The sequence below is a fragment of the Melospiza georgiana genome, chromosome 11 (assembly GCF_028018845.1).
Source record: "Melospiza georgiana isolate bMelGeo1 chromosome 11, bMelGeo1.pri, whole genome shotgun sequence".
NCBI lineage: Eukaryota > Metazoa > Chordata > Aves > Passeriformes > Passerellidae > Melospiza > Melospiza georgiana.
Genome location: NC_080440.1, coordinates 979,644 through 999,655, shown reverse-complemented (window position 1 = coordinate 999,655; position 20,012 = coordinate 979,644). Strand labels below are relative to the sequence as shown.

Sequence of the window (20,012 nt, the reverse complement as noted above, 5' to 3'; positions counted from 1 at the left end):
GGGATGCGGGGAGCGGAGCGCAGGGTGCGGAGCCGCCTCGCTCCCCCGCTGCCCCCGTCCGCAGCGCCGCGGCTCCGGTACGGCCGCCAGCCCCATCTCGGGCAGGGCCGGGACCCCGCGGCTCCATCCCCGCGCCCATTGCGATGCCCGTGCCGTGCCCGTGCCCATGCCGATGCCCGTGCCGTGCCCGTGCCCATGCCGATGCCCGTGCCGATGCCCACACTGATGCCCACGCCGGTGCCGTGCCCATGCCGATGCCCACGGCGGTGCCCACGGCGGTGCCCGTGCCCGCGGCCGGCCGGGGCGGTGCGGGGCGGTGCGGAGCGGTGCGGCGGGCGCTGCGCAGCGGCGGCGGGCGGAGCGGGGCGGGCCGGGGGGCGGGCGGGGGGCGGGCGGCCGGGCCCGTTTAAAGCGGCAGCGGCGCGGCGCGCTCCCAGTGCCGGTGCCGGAGCGCGGCGGGCAGGGCAGGGCAGGGCAGGGCGGCCGAACCCGCAGCCCTCCCCCGGCCACCCCATCCCGGCCGGCCCGGCCCCCGGGGAGCGCGGGGCAGCGCCCGGGGGCGGCGGCGGCATCACCATGGGCCGGCCGGGCAGGGTGCTGCGGCTGCTGGCGCTGCTGGAGCTGCCCTGCTGCCTGCTGGAGCTGCTGCTCGGGGAGGCGGCCCGCGGGCAGGAGATGTACGCGCCCCACTCCATCCGCCTGGAGGGGGACATCACCCTGGGCGGCCTCTTCCCCGTGCACGCCAAGGGCCCCCCGAGCTCCCCCTGCGGGGACATCAAGAAGGAGAACGGCATCCACAGGCTGGAGGCGATGCTCTACGCCCTGGACCAGATCAACAGCGACCCGGACCTGCTGCCCAACGTCACGCTGGGCGCCCGCATCCTGGACACCTGCTCCCGGGACACCTACGCGCTGGAGCAGTCCCTCACCTTCGTGCAGGCGCTCATCCAGAAGGACACCTCCGACGTGAGGTGCACCAACGGCGAGCCGCCCGTCTTCGTCAAGCCGGAGAAAGTAGTTGGAGTGATCGGGGCGTCGGGAAGTTCCGTGTCCATTATGGTGGCCAACATCCTCCGGCTGTTCCAGGTAGGGCCGTGCCGCGGGGCTCCGCCGCTCCCGGCTCCCCCCGTGCCTCTCCAGGTGCTCCATCCGCCTCCCTCCGGAGCAGCTGCTTCCCCTCCCCGCCGCCCTCTCCCTTCTCCACGGTGCGTGGCGCTTTCTGGATTTATCGCCCCATTTGCACGAAGCAATGCCTGAGGGAAAAGAGGAAAGGAAAAAAAAAAAAAAAAAAGGAAGAGAAGAAGCGCTGGTTGCGCTGGGTTTGCGTTAGCGAGAGCCGCGGCTCGGCGGGGATGGATGCGGGCGCACGGATCCCGGGGGGCACGGCCGGCTCCGCTCCGCTCCCGCACCGAATGCCGGCGGTGCGGGCACGGCCCGGGGGTCGCGGGGGGTCGGGACAGGGCCGGGAGGGGGTCAGGAGGGGCTCTCTCGGCCGAGCCGGGGCTGTGCGGGGCAGCCCCAGCGCCCAGCGCCTGCCCGGCTCGGTGCCGGCTCCTTCCCGAGCCCAGAGCGGGGGCAGCGGGGGCGGCTCAGCCCCGGGGCTCGGGAGGAGCGAGGGATGAGCAGAGCCGGGGGATTACAGAGCCGTGTGCGTGTGTGTGTGTGTGTGTGTGTGCGGGGGAGATGCGCTGCAGCGCTGCCCGCTCTCCCCCTCCTCGCCTCTCCCCCGTTCGCGCTGCCATCGCGCCCGTCTCGCCCCCGGCGCCGCGCCTCGCTGGGTGTGGAGCACGGAGATTTGTCATCCCCGCTCATCCCCTGCCCCAGGGCCGTGCGGGGCCATCTGGATCCCCCGGGATGCGGGGATGTCCCCCCGAGGCCGGGTGTCCCCCCAGGGCCGGGGTGTCCCCCTAGGGCTGGGATGTCCCCCCGGGATGCGGGGATGTCCCCCCGGGATGAGGGGGTGTCCCCCAGGGCGGGGATGTCCCCCCAGGATGAGGGGGTGTCCCCCCGGGATGAGGGGGTGTCCCCCAGGGCGGGGATGTCCCCCCGAGGCTGGGGTGTCCCCCAGGGCCGGGGTGTCCCCCCGGGATGAGGGGGTGTCCCCCAGGGCCGGGGTGTCCCCCCGGGGCCCCGCAGCAGCCGCCGGGCCCCAAGCGAGCGCCGGGTGCTGCTCGGCAGCGATCGCGGGTGCGGTGACAGTGACAGAAGCGCCGCCAGATGCATCGTGAGCAGCGGAGTTCTTCGCTCCCTGTCCTACGCCTTCGCATGCGGAAGGTGGTGGAGGGATTTTTTTATTTTTGTGCAGCGGGCGGAGAGATCCCCCGCGTTTCCCAGCTGGAAACTTGTGAGGCTTTCACGGCAGAGGCGCTCGGTGCTGTAGCAGCCGCCGAGCCTCCCGCTCCCATCTGCTGCCGGTGCCATCCATCCCCGGCCGAGCCCAGCGGGGCGATGCTGCCCTGAGCCGTGCCCGGGCATTTCCCTGGTATCTTTATTGCGTGATATCACACCCACGAGCCGCTGCTTTGCCGTGCTCGCTCCATCGCGGCGGATGGCAGCGCATGGCTGCAGTTCAGCGCTGGATCCCCGGCTCTGTGTGCCCTCACCGTGCCGTGCCTCCCGCTCCGGCTGCTCCCGCTCCCCTGTGCCCGGATCCACCTGAGCCCGGCTCACGTTGTGCCCGAGCCTCCTGTGCCCGGAGCCCCCTGTGCCCGGCTCACCTGAGCCCGGCTCACCTGAGCCCGAGCCCCGGTTCAGCCGCTGCCAGGAGCGTGCAGGAGGCAGCTCTGCCACTCCAGCTCCCATCCCACCGCCAGCCCGGGGCACTGACATCCATTCTGAGGGAAACCGAGGCACCCTTAGGATAATGCCACAATACCTGCAAAGCCTCTGGTGATACGTTGCTTGTCAGAAAATCAGATATTTGGACAGTTTTTCCATGTAGAGATATTTATATGAACTAAATGTTTTAATGTATTGTGACTAAGCGTCTGTTCAAAATTGCAATTTAACCAGATCATCCAGAAAGCAGGAACTGGCCCATGCTGAGGGAATTTATTGAACATCTATTTTACAGCTTGGATGAGCTGCCTTGAAGCAGATCTTTCATGCTGTAGAACTGTTCCCTGTTGTCCTCTCCTCCTTCAAAACACAATTTAGAACATGCTCAGCCACAGAGAAATAGAAAATAACTATTTTAGGAGGAGAAGTAGACCTGTTCAACAGCTAAGTGTCATTGTGTGTGGGTGGATGAGAAGCTCTAAGTTAGCGGAAAGAAGAAAACCAAGTACCAGTCACAAAAAATCTTGTTAACCTCAGAACTCTCTGAAATTGCTGAGTGTGGCAGCCAGCTTGTTCCTCAGGGGTCACTGTGGGTTTTGCTGCCTGGGGCAGTGGGTGAAGGGAGGGTGGATGGCTCTTGAACGCTTATTTGCATGCCCAAACTGGCTTTTCCCTCACATCTGGTAGGTAAAGGCTCTGTGGAGGCCCCTGCAAAGAAATCCTAATGCAGTTTGTGCTTTTCTGACATATCTTGGGAGAGAAGTATTTGTGCTGTGCTTGCTGTAGGGAGCAAATGGGTGTAAATCTGTATCTGTAGAAATACATAACCCATCCAGAGCACAGCGGGGCTTCCTCAGGCAGCTCCTGCTGCTCCAGGCGCTTCTCCCCAGCAGGGGCCGGCTCCGTGCAGGCTCTTCATCTTCCTCTCTGCATGGGAGGCAGTGCTGGCGGTGCCTGCAGCTCCCTCCCGGCGCAGGGGCTGCGAGCAGCCTCGGCCAAAGCCAACAGGTGCAGCAGCAGCAGCAGGGCCCGGGCTGGGCTCTGGGGCTGCAGCTCATCCCTGCAGTTTCTGCTGCAGGTGCTGGGGGAGCTTCCCTGGGCTGGGGAACGGTGGGGGTCTCCGTGGCACTGGGGCTTTGCTGTGATTGCCCCTGCCCTGCTCTGCAGCCCTGCCCTCAGCCAGCCCGGAGCTGCTCCTGGGTAAAGCAGCTGGGAACAGCTGGGCTGGGAGCGTTCTCAGGGATGGGGCAGGCACAGAGCCCTGCTGAACCCGGCCGAAGGGCTGGTGCTGATGGAGCCAAACGAGACTCTGGGCTGGTCAGCGCTCCTGCTGGCTCCCTAGGACGTGTGTCAAAGGCAGGGACGTCTTCCCAACACAATTCTATCAGTGCCCACCAGTAAATAGCGGCCCGGTCATAAATTAAATATCCCTCCTAAAAATAACACCAAAATAATTTGGAAAGCTGCTTCCAAATGCACCAGGGAGTTCAGGCAGGATGCTTTTAGGCTGCTGGTTTTGCTTTGGAGAAAATGCTGTTCCTTTGGAGGGCTGTAGCTTTCCCTACAAATGGAACTCCGTGATAAAACAATGGCCAGGGTGCTTCACGGGAGTAGAACCATGCAATATGGGGAATATCAGCACCCTGACTCCTCTTTTAATGCTGCAAGACTTATTTTTGTGCTCCCTACACTTATTTTTGTGCTCCCTGCAGACTTCTCCTGACGGGCTTTAATAATGAGCAAATTACGGCCTCAGGTTTGTGTCCTCGGTGGGTGCAATTTGAAAGAGTCAATCAAGAATAATTTTGTTCTTGTCTAGATCCCCGTGGGGTTTCATCAGGGGCGGCTCTGGTGGCCCAGAGGGGGCTGTTCCCGAGCCCCTCCAGGGAACTGTGCAGCAGAGTGGGCCAAGGCAGCGCAGGGAGGCTGGGAGTGCAGATTGGAACATCCCTGATCTCCCTGGGGGTGTTGGCTGCCTTTCCTTCCTGCCGAAGGAGGAAGATGACAGTTGCAGTCCTGCCTTCTGCTCCAGACACAGTAATCACAAAAATGAGATTATTTGGAAAGGAAGGGATCTTAAAAGTGCAGCTCTGAGTTGGATGCTGCTCTTTTCTTGCAAAATGCACTCGCTGTTGCCAGGCTCTCTGGGGGAGGCTGTCGGGCTGGGGTTGCTGGGGATGGGATGGGATGGATTGGGATGGATTGGGATGGATTGGGATGGATTGGGATGGCATTCCGCTGCTCCAGGGAGCAAGGGCAGCTCTGGAGCCTGCTCCTGCTGGGAATGCTCCTCGGTCACAGGGAGGAAGGGCAGGGCTGTGTGAGAGTTACAGAACCATGTGTGATCCCATGGTTCCATCAGATCCCTCAGAAGTGTTTGCTTCCTGATGAGTTCCCCACTGCTGATCTGATCAGTGTCTAGAAACTCCTTGTGATTCCCAGGAAAATGTCTGCAATGGTTGTTCCTCCATCTCAGTTTCTTGCAGGAATGCGGGATCCCATTCCATGGGAGATAATTTCCACTCCCAGCCCACGTTTTGAGCCCCTCCTGCTGACCCTGCCCTGAGGAGCTGCTGGGGAGGTTTCCTTGCTGGAATGAACCTGGGATCCCACTGGGGCTCGAGAGGAAATCTCCCACATTTCAGCAGGGTTTTTCCCTGGATGCTAATTTATTAATCCTGACCTGATTGTTGCATTTTTCTCTCCTCACTTCAAACAGGACAACACTTTTTAGGCAGTGGAGTAATGATTCATTTTAGAGAAGATATTTCAGGAAACTCCATCTTTTTTCGGTTTCTCACATAGAGAATGCAACAAAAAGCTGAAAATAGGAAACAGCAACCTTTAATTCTTTGCCTCCTCCCAAAAAAAAGGGGTTTTGTGTTCTTTAATGAGCTTTCATTTCAGCAGCCCCTAAGTATTTGTCCTTGCTGTGGTGAGGCCCTGATGTGTGCCAGACCCTGACCATGCAGGGCTGTGCCTCAGCTGTGAGGCTGCTCCAGAGAGGTGGGATCTGATTTTTCCTGGATAAACAAAAGGCCGGGAATATCCTCCCTTCAGGAATTCCACATGGGGAGTCACTAATGAGAGGCTGGAGGTGCTGGGAAGGCATTTTTCTGGAACGCTGTGTTTGGGAGGTAAAATTCATTTTCCCGACAAGGCGGAATTCAATTTGAGCAATAATCTTGGCTCTTAATCTGTTTTCAAGTGTCTCTCTCGAGGCAGGAGGGGCTGCAAAGGGTCATTTGGAAGGAGAGTGGTTCTGCCAGGAGAGGGATGCTCATCCATGGAGAGGGACAGGGAGGGACACGGGCACAGCATTCAGGGTAACTGGGGCTGGCCCAGGGGGTGCAGGGACAGCGAGAACACATTTCCAGCAAGTTCACTTGTGCAATTCCCAATTTGCTCTTTGAAACAAAGTAAGGTGACCTCTCTGGAATGACAAATGGAGGGATCATTTCAAGGCATTAATTTTATATAAGAATTATTGATCTGCTTTGGAATCTCATAACAGTAATACTACAAAACTACATGTACTCTGTTCCATATTTTATTCTATTAAATGAGTTTTGCTTGGAGGCATTAAAACCATCCAGCACAATAGTGTTTCATAAGATCAGATGTTGTTATTTCTATTTATAGTGGTATTCAAATTAATCTCAATGAGTGACAATGCTGACTGTCCCAGACACTGGACCATGATGAATTTTATCATAATTTTGGGAGATACCATGCATGTAATGAAGGCTGTTTGGAGAGCGTGGAATCCAATACAGCCAGGCCATTAGTGGGGTGAGAGGGTAGCCAGGCAGAGAGAGCTAAAGGAGAACAAGGATTTCCAGAGCTCTGCTCCTTCCTGGTGATTCATGAGCTCCTCCCAGGCCCTTCTGCTGAGGCAGTGCAGTTGTCCTGAGCCACCAGCACCACTTTAATGGCAATAAAGCCTGCTGCTGCTGCTGGCCTGGAGCACGGACAGGGGAAGGTGGTGGCCCTGTCCCACCGTGGCCACCGCTCCCTCCTGGGCAGTGTCCTGTGCTGCCCGGGCTGCAGTGAGCCCAGCCCTGAGCCTGCAGGGCTCTGCAGCCCTGGCTGCTGCCCCATGAGCAGGCACTGACCCTTCTCGGGGTGGGCTGGAGCTCCTCGCTGTCCCCAGGGCACCATGGGCCGTGTGTGCCCTGCTCACACAGGGGATGCTGGGTGGGTGCAGTGCCTGCTCTGGGGGTGTCCTTCTCCGTGGGCCGTGCTTTGGAGCAAAGCCGGTGTCGGGTGCGGGATGGGGCACCCCGGGCACACCCAGGGCTCCCACCCCTTCTGGGGGCACAAAGTGCCCCTGGCTGACAGAGGGCACCCCCGGCCCCTGTGGCTGTGGTGCTGAGGACACTTTTGCTGCGTCATTTGGGATCTGGAGAGCATTAAGATGCTGGGTGAGTGCCGGGCATTCTCCTCTCGCTCAGCTGTCGGGTGATGCTGGCTGTGCCTCCCTTCCCAGCCTGTTGAAATGAGCTTGGCAAATGTTCCCCAAGCCCTGGGACGTGCTCCTGGCTGGAGAGCGCCCCTGGGATCGCTGAGGCACTTGGGCTGCCTGGCTCTGGCTGGCACTGGGAAGAGGAGAAGCCTGGAGAGCTCCCCTTGGCAGTGCCCTGTGCTCCTGAGGTGCTGCAGGTCCGTGTTTGCACATGCAGGGCACATCCAACAGCTCTGTTTTGGGCTGGGTTTGTGGGAAAAGGATGGCCTGAGCTGTGGGGGTGGAGGGGAGGGCTTGGAGCAGTCACAGGTCACAGGATTTTGTCCTGATGATGGTTCTGCTCAATGCCTCTGAGCACGGTTGGATATGTGGGTGTTGATAGAATAGATAGATAGATAGACAGACAAAAATATCATTGTTGTGCATTCTTACACTGTAAATGTGTTTCTTTAAGGTCTTGCTAAGGGCTTGGGCTGGGAAGGAGCAGGCTGTGCTGGGCTGTGCTGGGTGAGCAGAGGATGGAGCACCTCTGGGTGAGCCCTGGCACCTGTGTGGCATTTTGGTCCTGCCTGTCCCACATTAAGATGATATTAGGGCCCAGAACAATCAATCATGGGTGACAAATAGAGAAAAGATGTGGTTTAGGAATGCTGAGCCACCCGAGAGGCTTCAGCAGCAGGCTGTGCTGGGGCTCGGCTGCTCCCGTGAGGGGAGAGCGAAGGGAGGAGAGGCTGAAGCTGCTGGGAACCAGGGCAGAATGTGGGGAGGCTGGGGTTGGCTCTGCAGGGTGAGAAGGTGCTGGAGGGGGATGCTGTGCAGGAACAGCAACAGAGCCCCTGCAGCCATGCCAGGGGTGCCAACAGCCCAGGCAGCTGGCACGCTCCTTAGCCCAGGGCAATGCCCTGCTGGGCCACTGCCAGCTCACAGGCTGGGCAATCTGGAGCTGCCTGGGTGTGTGATCCTGGAGCTGTGCTGGGTGTGATCCTGGAGCTGTGCTGGGTGTGATGCTGGAGCTGTGCTGGGTGTGATCCTGGAGCTGTGCTGGGTGTGATGCTGAATCTGTCTGGGTGTGATGCTGGATCTGTCTGGGTGTGATCCTGGAGCTGTCTGGGTGTGATGCTGGAGCTGTGCTGGGTGTGATCCTGGAGCTGTGCTGGGTGTGATGCTGAATCTGTCTGTGTGTAATGCTGGGCTCTCTGTGTGTGTGATCCTGGAGCTCTCTGTGTGTGATCCTGGATCTGTCTGGGTGTGATCCTGGAGCTCTCTGTGTGTGTGATGCTGGAGCTGTCTGGGTGTGATGCTGGATCTGTCTGGGTGTGATCCTGGATCTGTCTGGGTGTGATGCTGGATCTGTCTGGGTGTGATCCTGGAGCTCTCTGTGTGTGTGATGCTGGAGCTCTGTGTGTGTGTAATGCTGGATCTGTCTGGGTGTGATGCTGGATCTTCCCTGCTGGGTGTCAGAGCAGAGCCCTTGTCCCCATGGGTGTCCTGGTGTCCTGGCACAGCATTTGCTGCTTTAGAAGCACCTCTGGCTGTCCACAGCCTGGTGCTGAAATAATAGCACCCAGGCAGATCTAATGGGTGGCTGAAACTGAACCCTGGGGTTTAATGGCAGCTCCCAGAGCACAGACAGCCCTGAGTGCATGGAGTTGTTTCCCATGTGGATCCCACCAAAACCCAGCCCTAATGGATAGGACCAAGGCCAAATTCCATTTAATGAAAAATGGCAGGAATAACTGCAAAAATAAAGACAAAGTGTCAGCTCAGATTTGGCAGGAAGTTGTTATTTTTGCAGGAATAAAATTCAGCACTAATAGAGATGGTTTAGTGATTTTTAAAGCAGGTAATTTTGTGGCAGGGCTTGAATGCACAGAAATTATATTGACAATAAAAATTAATTAAACGGCTTTTTGTGGGTTTGTAGTTTTTCTATCTGACAGCAGTACAGAAAATCTCCGAGTAACTGGATGACCCTTACGGTCCCATCCATCCCAACCCCTTCCATGGACGATGACGCAAAGAAAATCATCTTTTTGAGATGTGTCTGCTGTGGCTGCGTGGAGGATTTGCAAAGGAGGAAAAGATGGTTTGATTCTCCAGCAAGCCTTGGGCAACAGGGATGGACGACTGGGATGGACAACCCAGGGAGCTCTGCAGTGCCCATCCCTGGAGGTGGCACCTGGAGGTGGCACTCGGGGCTCTGGGCCGGGGACAGGGTGAGCGTTGGGCACAGCTGGCACCGCCTGGGCTGGGCAGGCTGTGCCAGCCTCAGGACCCTCTGCACTGGCAGCTCCTTGCCTGTTCCATCTCCTCCAGCAGAATGGTGGTATCCCAGGTGAAGGGGTTTTGGCCTTTCACAGCATTTTGGAAGCTGGCACTAAAGGATGAATTTTCCATCTGCCTGCAGTGCCCAGGGTGGCGGCAGCCCCGAGGGAGTGACAGCTCCTGTTTGGCCAAACTGGAAATGTGGGAATGAGCAATGGCCTGGGGTTTTCCAGCCCCACGAGGATCCCAGGGCAGCTGCACAAGCCCTTCTGTAACCCACCAGGATCCCCAACAGCTCAGTGTGAAACGGGAGCACAGCAGAGGTAATGGAGTCCCTGGAAAAGCCACTTTCCTTCTTCAGGAATATTTCAGTGATGTGATAAACTGTGAAGAGCATTAAATCCACGAAGAAATGAAATAAATCCCAAATACAATTTTTCCCACCTGTGAAAAATGTATTTTGCTGGGGAATCGAATTGTTGTTAAAAAATACCTCCCACCCCTGTGCTTATTTCCTCAGGAAGAATCTCCTTGCATTTCAGAAGAGAATGAAATAACTCTGAGCACAGAAGCAGGAATGGGAAGCACAGAATGAGGAATGGGGCTGAGAACTCATCTGTAAAACGTCCTGCTCGAGCCCAGCCCAGCCTGTGCTGTGCCTGTGGCAGGGGAAGGCTGAGGTGCCTCCCGTGCTGTGCCTGCCATGGCTCTGCTGGCAAACCTGGGCATGGACAGCTTAGGCTGGTTCTGGGTGTGCTCCTGTGCTGTGCCTGGGTGTGCTCCTGTGCTGTGCCTGCCATGGCTCTGCTGGCAGACCTGGGCATGGAACAGCCTGGGCTGGTTCTGGGTGTGCTCCTGTGCTGTGCCTGGGTGTGCTGCTGTGCTGGAGCCAGGGGCTGAGCCTGGCCCTGAGCCTGCCAGCACCATGTGCAGAACAGCAGTGGGGCTGTTCCTTGGAAGGACAGAACCAGGAAGGTGTTGCCCTGTTCCTATAGTTTTTCTTGGATGTTTACATTCTTGTAATGAAGTTTCTCGCGCACTTTTCTCTAAATAATTATTGTTTTGCATTCTTTTCTGGGGGAGGAGAAGTTTGATGGACTGTTGGCTTGCCCAGTGTCACTGGAGAGGTAACACTGCCATCCTCCAATGCACTGTCACTTTTGGAAATCCATAAATCTTGGAGTCAGAAAATGAACTTCCCATGGCAGGGTGGCACTGGGTGGGCTCTGGGGTCCCTCCACGCCAACCATTGCAGGATGCCCTGGCCCAGGAGCATCAGGGCTCGTGGTGCCCTGCAGGGAGCCTGGCAGGGCAGTGCCCGAGTGCTGGTGAATTCCCTGGCACGCTGAGCACAGGGAAGGGCCGTGCTCGGGGAAGTGACAGCCTGTCACTGCACTGAACAAAACACTCTCAGGAGCTGGAGCAATTTAAAAATAGCAAGCAGGGAGCAAATGGCCTGGCAGGGAGAGCAGCCCCGGGAGAGCTGGAATTGGCCCTAATGGGCTCAGGCTGTGCTGGGGATGGAGGGCTGGGAGCTGCAGGGGAGCACAGGCACTGCTCCTCCTGGCCCTCGAGCAAAGCTGTTTTTGTTCCTCATTTGGACTGAGAAATGCTCAGGCTTGTCTGGGTGCATGAGGGACTGCTGGGGCCGGGCTGGGGCTGCTGCTCCTGGGGGTGGTGGGGAGCAATGGCCAACCCAGGCTGCTCTGGGACCCGCGTTACATTGCAAATCCCAGGATCTCTGGCAGGCCTGGGTCAGGCAGTACCTGATTTCAGAAAGCAGTGCATCACCTGACTCCTGCCTGCAGCAGGTGAGTGCTTGCTGTAAGCCCAGGGAAGCAGGGATGTGATTTTAGCTGATTTTTATCCCACTCTGGGGATAAGAGCAGCCCCAGGGACCTGCCGGTGCCCAGGGATGTGTGGCAGATCCACAGAATGGGGTCTGCTGTGCCTGTGCTCAGCTGTGGGGGAGCTCCTGCAGCCTCAGACTTGGCAGGTTCATGGGCAGAACAGAAAAACAAGGTAAAAAAAATTTTTTTTTTCTTTGCAGGTTATTTTTTCCCCTTCATCTTTCTCCCAGTGCTCACATAAATCAAGCAAAATGTGGTACAACTGGAATCTGTTTTCCTTAACAGTTGGCAAAGTGGTGTCTGTGCTATTGAACCTGAATCCTTTGGCAGATGCCAAACCCACAAAGCCCTTCCCGTTTTATTTTAAAGCCATGCTGCTCATCCTCGTTCCAGGCATCGCAGATATAACAGATATATTTGGAATTCATTGTTTGGGGTTTTTTGATCTATAAAATACAGCCTGTCATAGCAATGGGTGTGTAACTCAGCAGAGCTCGTGTGGGATGTATAAACCCTTCCCAGTGAGGACTGTGCTAAGGATTTGTCTGGGGAAAGATGACCAGGAAGGCTTTGACCTCCACCCTGCCCATATAGCAGTAAACACACAAGTGACTGCAGTGACAGTGCATAAAGGGCTGGGTTTGCCTGGATTTGCCAGCACAGTGGCAGGGCCCTTCCCTTGGGGTTTGGCTCGTGTGCTTTCAGGGACAGACACAAACCTACCTGGGAATAACCAGCCCCGTTTCCTCCCAGAGCCTTGGCAAGGGAAGCTCTGCTGGGCTCTGGAAGTGCTGTGAGCCGTGTCCTGGTGCTGGAGGGAATGATCTCAGGGGCTGGTCTCTGGCTGCCAGCCCTGCAGGGTCCCAGTCCCACCCAGTGCCCCCCATTTTGGCACTCAGGTGCTGCTGGGATTGCTCAGGGCACGCTCCCATCGAGGGATGGCACCTGGCAATGCTGCAGTGGAATGTGGTTTGTGCCCTGGCAGAACAGAATCTGTGCTGGGTCTGGACCCAAAGGAGGCTGAGCAGAGCTGTGACAATCCCACACGTGCCCGAGGATCAGAGCTTTCCCTGCAGCACAAAGGGATCCATGGATGTTTAATGTCTGCCTGACAAACCTGATCCCCTGTGCAGCAGGAGAGCCCTGCCCTGCTCTGCCCTGCTCTGCCCTGCCCTGCCCTGCCCTGCTCTGCCCTGCCCTGCCCTGCAGCTCCACAAACCTCTGCTGGAGCCTCTCAGCCCAGCTCACTGCTGGCAGCCTCAGCTGCTGAGCCAAACCCAGCCCAGGGGTTTTGGGCAGTGCTGGGATGGACCCCAGAGCGCACAAATCCATCCTGGTATCATGGGTTTGTCCTTCTGTTACAATGGATTTGTCAGCTTAATGAGCTGGCTTTCCCCCCCCACTTTGCACTTTATCATTCTGTCTCTCCAGATGGGATTTTAAATTCACACCTTGCTGACAGGAACATGACTCTGGGGCTCAGAGATCACAGCCTGGCTGCTGGCTGTGACCAGCAGCACCTCTGGGCTCCTGGGAGACAGCAGCCAACAGGCACAAATAGCAAACAGAGAGAGGAGTGGCACCGTGTGCTCGATTCAAGATGCGATCACATTTTTTGGGCTTCATGAACTGGCATCTTTTGTAGAAAAGTCCCCTGCCCTGATAGAAAAAATAGTTAAAAATACAAATTTCTTCAAACGTCTCAGACACAGACCTGCCTCAAAGCCCAAAACACAAAGCCACGGTTGAGCAGTTGTTTTAATGAGGGTGGAGGTTCTCATGGTAACTCCTGGCTGCAGGAGCTGGGATGTTCAAAGTCACACAGATGCAGTGGCTGCACAGTACAGTGAGCTCTGAGATGCTCAGGACATTGCCGTGCCTTCCTCCAACCCAGGAAGGAACGTCAGCTTGTGACCCATGTATTTTATAGGCGATTTTAATATTTTCATTCATTTTGGAGCTTTGAGAAGCGAAAGGCAGGGAGCTGCTGCAGGCCCAGGGGTGCAGCAGGGCCAGCTCTGGAGAGGGATCTGCACCCAGAATGACCCAGGAGGTGGCCCTGATGTCCCCTGGGGTGAAACCCAACCTTCCTGCTTCTCCACATTAATGACTCTAATTGCCCTAATGAGAACTGCGGTTAAATTGTCTCCTCTCTCCCGCCCTTGATCTCTTTTTAAGCTTTTCTCAAAGTTGATTTTTTTCCCCATGTGCTGTTCTCACGTGTGGTTCTGTACATGAACAATTGGGACACGACAGTTCTTCTGTATCTTTTCTAAAATGTTCCCTGGGGAATTATGCTTCAACCAGGGAAATTGTGTGTTTCATTATCAAAAAGGTTTCAGGCTTTATCACAGTCTTTTTGTAATAGTTGTCATGGAGGTTTTTATTATTATTGTTAAATTGAATAATGGGGAGGAACCTGTTCTCAAGCCTTTGCACAAGAACTAAAATTTAAATCCAGATAAATCTGCTCTGTTTGTAAAAGTGACTTTTTAAGGTTAACTGCATTTAGTTCCAATCATTGGAAGTGCAGCTTTGTTACTTTATCTGAATTAGATAGCGAGGGGTTTTGCAGCTGTAATAAGGGGAGATTGAACTTGACTTTTAAATGCAGATGCAATGGCTGGGAGTTATTTTTCAGGGCCTGATTTCTTGGTAATCACAAGAAATCCTCCACGAGGCCTCACAGCACTGCTCCAGGAGCCCAGCAGGGCTGGAAGTGACAGGGAAAGAGACCTCAGGACCATGGAATGGGCTGGGAGGGACCCTAAATCCCACCCAGTGCCACCCCTGCCGTGGCAGGGACACCTGCCACTGTCCCAGGTGCTCCCAGTGCCAGTGTCCAGCCTGGCCTGGGCACTGCCAGGGATACAGGGCAGCCCCAGCTGGATTTTGTTCCCAGCAAGCACCAAATGCTCCCATTTGGGCGGGACTGAGGTGCTGCCAGCAGGGCTGGGGCCATCCCTGCCTTGGGCACAGCCCTGCCCCGGAGGGCACAGCCTGCTGGTTGTTATTGTGATACCCAGAGCCACCAAAGATCCCCGGGAGCCAGCAGCTCCCGGATTTTGGGGCTGGGATGGAACCTGAATGAGCAATGAGGAGATGAAAACCCGGCTGTGAGCAAGCTCCTGCAGCTGGGAGTCACCGCAGCGAGGAGTGGATGGAGCCTCTTTGAAATGTGGGTCAGATCCAGCAAAGGGGTTTCAAACAGTTTTGTCTGAAGGGGAAAAAAAAAATAAAAAAGGAGAGGAGTAGTTTGAAAATGTCAATAAAATAATAATTCATCTCAGCATATTGAGGCTGTCAGACTTCAGGGAGCTCCCAGTTCAGAGAAAGCATGAAATGCAAATACTTTATGTAATGTTGACTGTGACCAGCGGCCTCATTATGCCTCTGAAATTCATCATTTTTGCCTTTGGATGCTGAAATTTGTTGACAATCAGGAGGAAGAAGAGTCCCCCTGGACTGTTGTGGTGTGGTGCTGTGGGAACTTTCCCTCTAATTATGGCAGGAAGGCAAATTGCAGGAGGCTTTTTAAAATAACAAGTGAAGATAGTGACCTTTTTTACAAAGGCTTTGATGAAAGATGTGAAAAAATGGAATTCATTAGAATATTTCTAATTTCCTGACATTCAAATAGGAGAGACTTTCTCAATGTGCATCTTCTGAAACATTTATCCTTAAATGTCGTTGTTCAACAAAGGTCCCTGGACTCTTGGCATGCCAATGAACCTCACAATTGAATTTAGAAATATAAACTCTACAGGAGGAAAGAATTTCTTTCTGTGTCTACAGTGCTGTCCTACAATTCATTACTGTGGTGTAAATGCCTAAACGAGTTCGGTCTAAAGGTGCATAAATGCATTTCAATGAATTTAAAATTAGGACTATTAAAATAACTCTGCAAATCCCCTAAGAGCATTTGGGGGCAAAATTAAATGCAGGGCACATATAAAATATATTAGAAATATATATATATATATAAATGAATGATTAGGTATGATTGCCACATTATCAGGTTTGGGGGTTTATTGAGATCCATTAGGAACCACAAAATAATTCTTGAGGTGTTTCCCAGGCGTGCAGGGGAGGTGAGCAGCAGCATCTGAGGGCTCCTGGTTTGGTGCCAGCTGGGTTGGGGTTGTGGGCAGTGTTTGGGGGATTGGTTGGACTGGGAAAGCCCAGCCCCACCCACTGATCAGGGGACAATGAGCGGTGCTCCCTTTCTGTGTTCCTTTGTTTGGGGACCCGTGGGCCCTCCCTGCTGTGCAGAACTCCCCTGCTTGCAGGACAGACCTAGGCACGGGCAGGATGTGTTATTACGTGCAGGTGGAGCTCAGAGGCAGAGGGACTCAGGGGGCACTGGGGGATTCCAGAGTGGGAATCCCTGAGAGAGGGAGCCACAGGCACCTTCCCCAGCTGGGGGTGTGGGACACGTCCCTGTGGCAATCACATTGTATGGGAAAATCCCTTTGCCCAGGGTTTTCTCCTGGGCAGATGAGAAGACTCAGAGAAAAATGAAAACAATAATTATGTGATTGCTTCTCCTGTGTTGTGCTCCTGTGGAATGTGTTTGGAGATTGTTTCATTGGGTTCTGCTGTGAATTATTTTGACTCTTTGGCCAATCAAGGCCAAGCTGTGTCAGGACTCTGGAGAGAGTCACGAGTTTTTTCATTATTATCTTGTTATCCTTCCGTCTGTATCCTTTCTGTATTCTTTAGTATAGCTTAGTTTAGTATTCTATAATATAATATAGTATCATAAAATAATGAATCAGCCTTCTGAGAACATGGAGTCAGATTCATCATTCCTCCCTGCCACAGGGCACCCCACAAATACAACAAGCCTAGCCTAGAATGAAATGTCCAAAATGCCACCACAGGAGGGATTTGGTGCTGCTCCCTTCAGGAAGGGCAAGGAAGGGGAGAGAAGAGGCAGGAGAACATGGCCATGTGCCCAGTGGCATCTCCTGTGCCCTGGGAGGGAGCAGGAACAGCAGCTGGGTGGGGAGATGGGGCTGAGTGGGGTCAGGTCCCTGCTGGGGAATCCCCCAATTAGAGGGGGCTAATGAGGGAGGGGATAAATGAGAGAGGAGCAGGGTGGGATGGGGAGTGGTTTAGAGGAAGAGCAGCCTGGGGGAAGGAGTCTTGGTGCAGGTAAGAGTGATTCCAGCTGCTTTGGGGTGGTTGGTGCTGGTGTAAGATGGCTTTTCAATTATTGTAATGTCTGTGCTTTTAGGGTTTGTTCTTTGAATTGAATCTCAGCATGTTATCTCAAGGAAAAACCCTTTAGCTTTCCTCTCCTGGGGTATTTCAGTGCTTTTACTCGGTTCAGAGTTCCCAAGGAATGTTTCTCTCCTGCTGTGGAGTGTCTGAGCCCTGACTTTGTCCCCAGTAATTCCCATCTTCACCCTCTGGCTCCTCAGACCCCACAAATCCATTAAGCAGCCCCTTGGACTGACAGAAGGAATTTTCAGTCATCTCCTGCTCACTGATGAGAGGCTTTGCCAGGACCTTGCTCTGTGATTTGGAAGCTGAATGGAACTTTTGCCACTAATGAGTGTAAATTTGTAGGAGTAACAGAAACTCAGGTGCTGCTTCTTTTATTAGTGGAGTATGGCACGTATCACGCACACACTGGAAAAGGTTTTCACTTCAGAGGAGGGAAAGGAGCACTTTGGAGTTCATGCTGTGAATTTTCTACAGAGAATGACTCTAAATGCACATTTTGTAATGCATGACTTTATTTATTTTAAAAAAGGGCTGCATTATTAAATTTGGTTTTGTCTGTGCAAACAAATGTGAATTATTTTGCCAGCTCAAGTGTTTTCTCAGTCACCCATAAATAAGAAAGTGACTTGAAAGTACAATTGATCAGAAATGATGCATTGAGTGTTTCCCTACAAGGAGGGCATTGAGTTGGGAGCTCTGTCATGTTGTGGATTCCTCCCTCACCCACAGAACGCCTTTCTGCTTCACATCTGCATTTCATGACAGTATCTTTGTTTTCCGTGAACGATGTGATAACTGAGATAAAGCTGTGCTGGCTGAGCAAAGGGAGAGCTGGGCTGTTGTGACACAGGGTGGATGTTTGTTCTGAGGGCCAGGTGGAGAAGGGGCTGTGCTGGGCAGGTCACAAAGCTTTGCAAGGGATTAAAAATGAGCTGGGCTGGTGTTGGAGAGGAACAGCTGGGATGTTCTTGTGGAATATGAGATGAACACCTGCCAGCCCTGCTGAGGGTTTGGTCGGTGCCCTCAGTGAGGATCCTGGGCTGGTGCTGAGCTGCTCCCACCACTCCAAGGGAGGGGGCTGGGCTGGATCTGCTGCTCAGTTGCTGCTTGTCCAGGCTGAGGAATGGGATGGGTGGGTGGGTTCATGCCCAAGGGCAGCCCAGCAGGGGAAGGCAGGTCTGGGCCTCCTTTGGGCCGTTGTCCTCAGAGAGAATTGGATGCAGACTTCGTTGAAAACCACTTATGTTTAAGCAGTGCTGGTGGGTGGCTGTTTCCCAGAATGTGTTTCCTTTCTAAGCACGGTGTGCAGGGAGTGGACTGGGCCTGGCAGGGTCCGGCTGGGCCTGGCATGGCCCTGTCGGCTCCCATGGTGTCCAGGCCTGCAGGGTGCCCTCCTGTCCGTCCCTGCTGCCTGCCAGGCTGCTGGAAATGCTTCAGCTGCAGCACCCTGGGCACTGAATTGCCCCGGTATTGCTGTGGCTCTGTGCCCCCAGGCAGAGCTGCGCTGCCAAGGCTGCCGGTGCTCTGTGCCCCTGCTGCCATTGTCTGTCTGTCCTGCCCTTGGCTGAGGGGCTGGAGCTGGGATTTGTTCCAGGGAGCTCTGCTGGGCTCAGGGGTGCAGCTCTGAGGGGACTGAGAGGTGTTGAGGAGCCCTGCCAGCTCACCTGGGCTGGGCCAGGTGCCCCCAGGGATGGGTCTGTGTGTGCCCCACATGGGCACCCAGGGTGCAAACACTGAGCAGCCAACAGCCAGATCAGCCCTCATTACAGCAAGCCCTACTTCTGTCCTATTTCTTCCCTGCCTGGAGAATATTAATGTACAAATCAAAGGAATCTACTTAAAAGTGTTTTAAATGAGCAGCCCTGTTAGGGGAAGGGGAGGGAAGGGTTTGTCATTATGCAATACAAAAGATTGAGGTGATCCTGACTCGGAGAAGGGGGGGATAAGGAAAAGAAGGTTGCAGTGAGCTCCCCTTTCCTGGAGGAAGAGCAAACCCTTTGGATGGCTGCTCCAGCCCCAGAGCACCTGCACAGCAGGGAAATGGCCCCAGGCTGGCACTGGAGGATGTGATTGCCCATCTCAGCTGGGTTTCAGAATGGTGTGCAGGTGGAGTGCTTATCAGCAGGGGATGGTGAAAAACCTGAGATCATTTGCAGTGAGTCACTGTCCAGGGCTTGTGCTGCTGTGTGGGAAGGTCTCCCAGGCTGGAAGGACCTGTAGCATCTGATTTACTGATCTGTCTCGCACTGAGGGAGAAGAGAGCTAAAAATGCAATTTCAGTGCTCACATGTGGGTTTATTTCTCAGCTCTCTGTGACTCCTCATGGCAGTTCTGTGCTGGGATGTGATGAGCTCCCTCCCTGCACCCCTTGGGTTTCCATTGCTGTGCCCAGAGGTGCTCCCTCCCTTTGCCATGTTTGTGCCGCTTTCCCCCACCCCGTCTCCCCTTCAGTCCAGTGCAAGGAGGAGAAATTCCAAAATGTTGCCCCTCAAGGGTCTCTGTCGATCCACTTTGCAGCAGATCTGGCTGATCTTCTAGAGACTTCAGCATTTCTGCCTTCACCATTTTCTCTGTACATGGAGAAGTTCACTGTAAGATCCTTCTAATCTCTCAGGTTTCAGAGCTAATGGCACCAGGCTAAAATTACCCCATTAAATATCAATTAACATAAATCATCACAAGATGCTGCTCAGATTAAATATGCTCCTACTGGGTCTTTCTGTCTGGAAATATATCTGAGTGAAGAAATGTTAAAATGAACTGACTTGGATGCTCCAAGGGGTTTTTTGGGTCTTGGCTGAGTTTGTGACTGTTTGCATTAAAATAAAATAACCCTGCAGTGTTGCATGTTCTTGGGCATGGCTGTGGCCTGTTCCAGGGGATGGGCTCGGACTAAAACACAATTTAAAGGTAATAATTAATCCTGGGTCAGATTTTTAAGCCACGCTGGCTCTTTGTGTAGAACTAGCTGAGGTTTTGTGGAGTTTAGCTCACTCTGGATGTGGATTAAGCCTGATCCAGCCTGATCCTGAGCGAGTGCTCATGTAAAAGGCTCAATTGGGGCTGCTTCATTTCTTAATTGACTGAATTAGGATTTGAATTTTTGCCATGTGGGCAAGTCCTGGATGGTTTTGGTGACTCCAGGAGCACAGCAGAAGAATGGCTGTTATGTTTGTGCGTGTGTTTAATTTTGCAAAACAAGGTACACTATCTTAAAATGTGAAAGAAACTCCTGTTAGGAGGTGAAGGAGAGCAATGGAGGGAGAAATTAATGTGGTTTTTTTCTTCTCTGGTGGCTGCTTCACCCATGCCTGGCAGCAGCAGCAAGGATGAATACATGTCATGTTTTCCAGCTGATTTCTGGGTCACTTCTCCCATGGCTGCTGGAAGTGACTAAGCAGTATTTAATCTGGTTTAACAGA

General features: G+C 54.3%; 1 protein-coding gene across 5 annotated transcripts in view; it reads left to right on the top strand.

Annotated features, from left to right (window-relative positions):
* Positions 1–547: 547 nt before the first annotated feature.
* GRM7 (glutamate metabotropic receptor 7) overlaps positions 548–20,012 on the top strand; it is a 160,692-nt gene continuing 141,227 nt past the window's right edge. For 4 of the 5 annotated variants that reach the window (XR_009115079.1, XM_058032117.1, XM_058032115.1 and 1 more), the window contains exon 1: positions 549–1,086. Coding sequence is in view for 4 of the 5 variants with exons in the window: in XM_058032117.1 (XP_057888100.1) it covers positions 577–1,086 (510 nt within the window). In the remaining variant the exon portion in view is untranslated. Of the gene's footprint in view, positions 1,087–20,012 lie in introns of all 5 variants that reach the window. The other variant, XM_058032116.1, reaches the window with a different exon arrangement.